At 63.8% G+C, this 6,104-nt stretch overlaps 2 protein-coding genes and 1 pseudogene across 2 annotated transcripts in view; all 3 read right to left on the minus strand.

Moving 5' to 3' along the window:
- Positions 1–433: 433 nt before the first annotated feature.
- Positions 434–1,062, minus strand: LOC103915237 (annotated as a pseudogene).
- A 1,994-nt stretch (positions 1,063–3,056) lies between these two features.
- Positions 3,057–4,001, minus strand: LOC103915238 (serum amyloid P-component-like). The gene is made up of 2 exons (XM_009322022.1): positions 3,938–4,001; positions 3,057–3,676 (listed from the first exon to the last, which is right to left on the minus strand). The coding sequence occupies exons 1-2, from the start codon at positions 3,999–4,001 to the stop codon at positions 3,057–3,059; spliced, it is 684 nt and encodes a 227-aa protein (XP_009320297.1).
- Positions 4,002–5,756: 1,755 nt separating this feature from the next.
- Positions 5,757–6,104, minus strand: part of ACKR1 (atypical chemokine receptor 1 (Duffy blood group)) — a 1,451-nt gene continuing 1,103 nt past the window's right edge. The window contains exon 3 of the mRNA XM_009322023.1: positions 5,757–6,100. Coding sequence (XP_009320298.1) covers positions 5,757–6,100 — 344 coding nt within the window. The remainder of the gene's footprint in view (positions 6,101–6,104) is intronic.

The following is a 6,104-nucleotide window of genomic DNA, read 5'->3' on the forward strand; positions in this document are numbered from 1 at the left end:
CCCCCCGCGTTGGGCAAGGGTGTGCCCCCTCTCTGTCCCCCCGCGTTGGGCAAGGGTGTGCCCCCTCTCTGTCCCCCCACTCATCCCCAGCCCCAGTGTTCCCAGTGTCTCTGGGACGGAGTGGGGCCCCTGAGCTGGCAGCAGCCCCTTCCCCCGGCTTGTCCCCCTTCTTCCTCTCTAGCTAGTTTTCTGAGCCCAAATTAATTACCTGAGCCACGCTGAGCTTTGGTGGGCTTCAATTTGCCTGGCAAAGATCATTGCTGCTTTTCAAACCCATTTCTTCATTTATGTGATGCCAGGTGGTTTTGGGGGGGTTACACAGCAGGGAAGGGGGGCAACACAGCCCCCACAGCAATCACGGCTCGCCCAGTGCTTGCCAGCCACCACGAGTGAGAGCGCAGGAGTGCACCAGTCCCACGTTGTGCACCAGGCGTCAGGGCTTCAGGTACATCTTGCCCATGATCTTGTAGGGGAAGTTTCTCCAGCTGAAGACGGGGGCTTCGTTGGGGCTGTTGTGCATGGCTGCCATCACCCCCGAGGTGGAGATCCCCCTGTCTCACATGTACACGGATGAGATTTCCCCCATGAAGGACTGCTGGGTGTCAAAGCCGCCCCTGAAGGTGTCCTGCTCCTGCCCCAGCAGGATGGCCGTCTCCGCCCCCATGTGTAGCCCCTCTGCAGCCCCTTGCAGGGCCAGGGCTTCCTGTTGAACCAAAAGCCCATGATGCCGGTGGTAGACTCCCAGCTGGCACAGACATGCTCGCTCGCCACGATGCTCTTGGGGACACCAAAGGACACAAACCTGCCCCCCATATAGAGCCAGTACGCCCAGGGCTTGGGCTTGAAGAGGAGGATCTTGTCCTGCGCCTTGGTGGCGTAGGAGAAGAGGCTGTAGGGCTGGGTCAGGTCAGTGTAGGACCGCAGGCACACAGTGAATTTCTGCAGCGGCTGCTCCGGCTTCATTCTCACAAGCATGTGGGAGTCTTTGGTCTCTTGGGGAAACACAAACACTTCGTACACCAGGTCTGGGAGAGGTGAGAAAGAGGTGGCTGCTCCTGCCATGGCGAAGGCATCTGGCCAAGTTCCCCAAGGAGAAACAGGGTTGCAGTGTGCCAGCGAGGAAGCCACCACCAACCTGGAGGTGGCCTCTGGCATAAGACCCAGAGGTGGCTTCCACCACCAAGACCGGCCGTGCGTGGGCTGTGATATGGGGTGGCACAGGAATGGGGTGGTGAGGACGAGCTGTGGGAAGGAGGGGAAGAGCACTTATCCCCAGCCATCCCCTTGGTCCCTTCCCTATCATTTATCCACAGGTTGAAGGTGGCCACATCGGTGCCCAGGGAGCCGGTGGCCGTGCAGACGTAAGTGCCCAAGTGGGTCTTGCTGAAGGAGGGGAAGAGGAGGACGTTGTTGGGGCCTTTCTGCAGGGGGTCGTTGCTTCCTTCCTTCTTCTACAGGAACTCCTGGGGTCTGAGCCAGGCTGGGTGTCACTCAGGTGGGTGGACACCCTGGGGTGGCCATGCCATGGGGTGGGGCAGCACAGAGGGACCATGGTGCTCCCTCCCCAGGCCCTTCTTCTCCCACTGCCCACGGGGCTGGGGATGCTGGAGCTGCCTGCCCCATGCCGGTGCTGTGCTAGAGGCCGCGGGAGGGTGGGGAGCACCTTACCTGGGGTCCCCTGTGACCTCGCAGCAGAGCATCAGCTGGTGGTACAGGGTGGGTGAGCCTGGATCCGGGTGGTCACTTTTTCTGCAGCACCCAGAGGGAAGGGCCAGGCTGGGCAGGGGGGCTCTTCCTGTCCCCCTGTCCCCACCCGTGGTGCCTGGCTGCACCAGCCTATGAGAGCCCCGTGTCCCCGCCACCGCCCCAGCTGCAGCCCTGCAGCCCTCTTCCTGGTGCTTGGTGTTGTGTCCCTGCCGCCCCCACTGCTACCCCCACTGCGGTGCTCAGGGTGCCCCTTTTGGCTCTTGCTACACTGCCATCGCATCTCTTCCCCCACCCCTGCTGCATCCCCTTGCACCCCCAGCGCACTGTGCTGTGCCCACTGCACCTTTCTGCAGAGCTCCAGGTGCCTCCTCCACTGCACGGCTACTGCATGACCCCCGCACCTCCCCCTGCACCCACTGCACCCCTCTGCAGTGCTCACGGTGCCCCACTGCTCCCCACTGCCACCACCACTGCATGTCCCCCTATACCCATTGCACCCACTGCTCCCCACTGCTCCTGCTGCTCCCCACTGCACTTTCTGTTCTCCCCATGGGACCCAAAGGGGATCCCGGTGCAGCCCCTCTGCCCCTACCTCGCAGGGCAGCGAGGCTGAAAAGCACCGTGAGTGTGAAGAAGCAGAGCCACAGCTGCCTCATGGCACTGCTGAGCCTGGCCGCCGGCACCTCCATGGTGAGGGAGAACTGCAGAGCCACTGCCACAGCGCTAGGGCTGCTTAGGGTCTGTGCCAGGGTGAGCGCAGCTATGCAATGGTGACATTCACCCATGACCTTCGTCCCCAAGTGCCTGGAGGCACTGACCCACAGGGCTGTTTGGCAATCTGGTGAGGGGCCCAGGGCCGGTTTGCCTGCCCGGGAGCCTGCAGACCCAGCGGGCTGGCAGGGAGCCTGGGGACGGTGGGTGTGCATGGGGATGGGCATCAGGGACAGGTCCTGCATCCCCAGGGGCTTGTGCTGAGCCCCTGCCTGCTCATCCCTAATCACTTATGCTGTTTTGTGTGTGGCTGGGCAGCGCTGGAGCTGGTGGATCTGCATCCTGCCCACGTGGAGGCTGGCCATGGGGCAGCTTGGGGGGGGGTGCAGGGAAGGGAAAGGGTGCCCCAGGCATCAGTGATGGGTTGGTGGCGGGTGCTGGCGCTCAGGGGGACTCTGCCAGGCTGAGTGGTGCCCCCAGCCCTCTCCAGCTCCATCCGAGCCCCGTCCTGACTAGAGCTCCCTGGCTGGGGCACGCAGACGGCACCTTCTTGGCAGGTTGTAGAGGCGAAGGGGTGATGGGGACAGGGAGGGGAGAGCGGGGTCTGAGGCCGCTCCAGTCCCAGACCCGGCTGGCTCTCATGGACCCAGCACCTCCCGGAGCCGGGGTTTCACTACCACATCACCTTTCACCTCGTAGCTCAGGTTCTTCCAGGCCAGGATGGCGGGCGGCAGGCGTAGGGATTGGTAGGCAGCTCGCATCTTGTCTGGGGACAGCCCCGCATCCCACAGGTAGACGTCGGCCAGCTCGCCCGAGAAGGAGTTGTAGACGTCGAAGCCACCCCCGAAGGCGTCCTGCTCCTGCCCCAGCAGAATGGCTGCCTCCGCCCCCACCATGTAGCCCCTCTGCAGCCCCTTGCGGGGCCAGGGCTTCCCATTGAGCCAAAACTCAGCAACCCCCGTGGCCGACTCCCAGCTAGCGCAGACATGCTCCCAGTCCCCGTGGCCCTCGGGGACGCGGAAGGTGACAAACTTGCCCCCCACGTAGAGTCGGTACTCGCTGGGCTTGGGCTTGAAGAGGAGGATCTCATTGTCCTGCGCCTTGGTGGCATAGGAGAAGAGGCTGTGGGGCCGGGTCAGGTCAGTGTAGGACCGCAGGCACACGGTGAAGTTCTGCAGCGGCTGCTCGAGCTTGGCCCTCAGCAACACATAGGCATCACTGGGGTCCTTCCGGAAGACGAATACCTTTCGGTACAGGTCTGGGGGATGAGAGAGGGGATGCGGCGGGAGGTTGGGGTGTCCTGCAGCCCCCTCTGACTGCCTCTGAGCCTTCTTCTGTAACCCCCCGGGTGATTCCGCATCCCTGACATCCCTTCTGCTGACCCCAGCCTTGCTCCAGCATCCTCCAGCCCTGCTGACTGGGCTCTGGCATGAAGCAGAGGGCTCAGAGAGCTGCTGCCACGTACCCCCTGGACCTGCCCTGCCCTGTGCCAGCTCCTGTCCCCCAACATTGCCCCTACCTTCCTGGGCCACGATCCCCAAGATCCCGGCCAGGACAGCAAGCCAGAGCTGCAGCTGACCCATGTTCCTGGGTGTTGCGGTCGGTTCAGGGAGAGGAGCCGCCTCAGTGCAGGGCTGCTGCCTGCCAGGTTTATGGGCCGGAGGGTGGGAGTGGAGCCGCGTCCCGCCAATCCCGTCCCCAGCAGCCTGGCATGCCTGGGAGGAGTGATTTCATGCCGTCACGCGGCCGTGCCACAAGACCCTAGGTCACCCGCCTGCACGGGGCTCCCCTTGGAGCTGTGCCCACACTGGGGGCACCCCAGCTGCGTGGCTTCACCTCAGTCCTCTTGTCTCCCCGCCCCGGGCAAACGCCCTGTGGGAGTGACCCGGTTTGATCCCGGCTCATCTGAGAAGCACAGAGGAAGCTGCCCCTGGCCCCCTCGCCCTGACCTGCGGCTCTTGGGCATGTCCCCGGGCTCTGCTTGCCCCATCCTGGCCAAAGGGACAGAGCCCAAAGCCGGAGCCGTGGGCACCAGGTGGCAGAAGAAACCGCAGCAAAGCCGAGTGACCGAGGGTCCGATGTCCTCTGAGGTGCCCGTGGTCTGGGCATCCTCTGAGGGCGTCCGTGTGTCCTGCGACCAGACAGGGCTGGCACACAGTGCGCCGTGCCCCCCTCCCGGGATGCATCCTGGTTGGAAAGAGGGAGGATTTCGTCTGCTCCGGGCTCTGTAATGATGGTGCTGGATTGGCTGCTGGGCAGGGGGTCCGGGCTGGGATGTGGGGCCGTTGCATGGGTATGCTGGGGGGGACAGGTGGCAGGGCAACAGCAGGATGCTCTCGGCCGTGGGTGGCTGCCCCTTTTCGGGGATGATGTGGGCTCGTTCCCTGCCGAGTCAGTACCTCAATTTGCCAGGGATGAGCCCCCAGGTCCCGCAGGGCTTGGCTCAGCCGGGGCAGCTCCTTGTGTGCCACTGTGCCAGGTCCTGGACCCCCCGTGTGGGCAGCTCTCAGCCACAGGCTCGCACCCCTCCATCGCCCCCCCTCCAGCTCTCCAGCCACACCCGTTTCACATCCCATGTGCCTTGTGACCACACATGGCTGTCCCTCGTGGACCATGGCTCAGATGCCTCCAGCGCTGGATATAAATCACCCCAATTCCCACTATTAGACTGCAGACCATTATGAACTTTTCCTGCTAATTTGGAGGCACGAAGAGCACACGCCTCCTGCTTCCCATCCCTCAGCCCACAGAAGCCTGGCTAGAGGTGATGGATGTCACCCCCCTGTGCCCCCCCTGCACCTCCCAGCCCCTGCCATTAACCAAGCTTGGCGAGTGGCTCTGACAGACATATATATTGTATATAATTCCCACTGGCTGATCTCAGGTGTTACGCTTATCTCGGCTTGTCAGGAGGGAGTGAAAAATCCCCCATCACTTCACATCGCTGCTGCCCTTTCTGCCTGCCGAAATCTCCCTGTGGAGCTGGGGCAGCCGGGGCTGAGCCTTGGGGATCCCCAGGGGTGTGCAGAAGCCTGGGGCTGACACCCCCCCAGGGGCTTGGGAAGATGCTTGAGGCACCCCAAGGCCATCTCCATTGAGCAAATTGGGGTGTCTGGCCCCAAACAGTGGGGCTGAGACCCCAAGGAAGGGGATGGAGGGAGGAGAGGCACCAAGCCTGGCACATAATGGGCCCACGTTGCCCTCCCCTGGGTCCTGAGGGAGCGTTGCTGTGGGGCAGAAGCTGCGGGGCTGGTGGGGACATTGTGGGGAGAGGGGATGGTGCTGGGGGCTGGGGGGCCAGGGGCTGGTGTGAGGCCTTCAGCTGCAGCCCCAGGAGCTCAGCAGCTGCTGCTGGCACCTGCCCTACAGCGGCAGAGCCGGGCGGCGAGCAGCGCTGCGGGCCCCAGGCAGCAGTGCAGCACCCCCAGCCCCTCGCTCAGCCCCAGCACGTAGTCAAAGTGCTCGAAGGTGCCGCAGGTGGGCTGCAGCAGCTGGGCGTGCAGGAGGAAATCCACGGCCAGCCCCACGCCATAAGGCACCCAGAGCCCAAAGAAGAGCCAGCTCGCACCAACACCTGCCTCCCAGCCCACCCTCAGCTGCGGCATGGCCAGTGTGGCCACCAGCAGCACCACTGGCAGCAGCAGGAAGAGGCAGAGGCAGAGGGCGAGGTGCAGCAGGGGTGCTGG

The sequence above is a fragment of the Pygoscelis adeliae genome, unplaced genomic scaffold (genome assembly GCF_000699105.1).
Source record: "Pygoscelis adeliae isolate BGI_AS28 unplaced genomic scaffold, ASM69910v1 Scaffold654, whole genome shotgun sequence".
NCBI classification, from domain to species: domain Eukaryota; kingdom Metazoa; phylum Chordata; class Aves; order Sphenisciformes; family Spheniscidae; genus Pygoscelis; species Pygoscelis adeliae.

Coding starts and splice junctions, on each gene's coding strand:
- LOC103915238 (XM_009322022.1), bottom strand. CDS start 4,001: ATGGGTCAGCTGCAGCTCTGGCTTGCTGTCCTGGCCGGGATCTTGGGG. Junction 3,677..3,937: donor GGGGATCGTGGCCCAGGAAG/GTAGGGGCAATG, acceptor CTCATCCCCCAG/ACCTGTACCGAAAGGTATTC.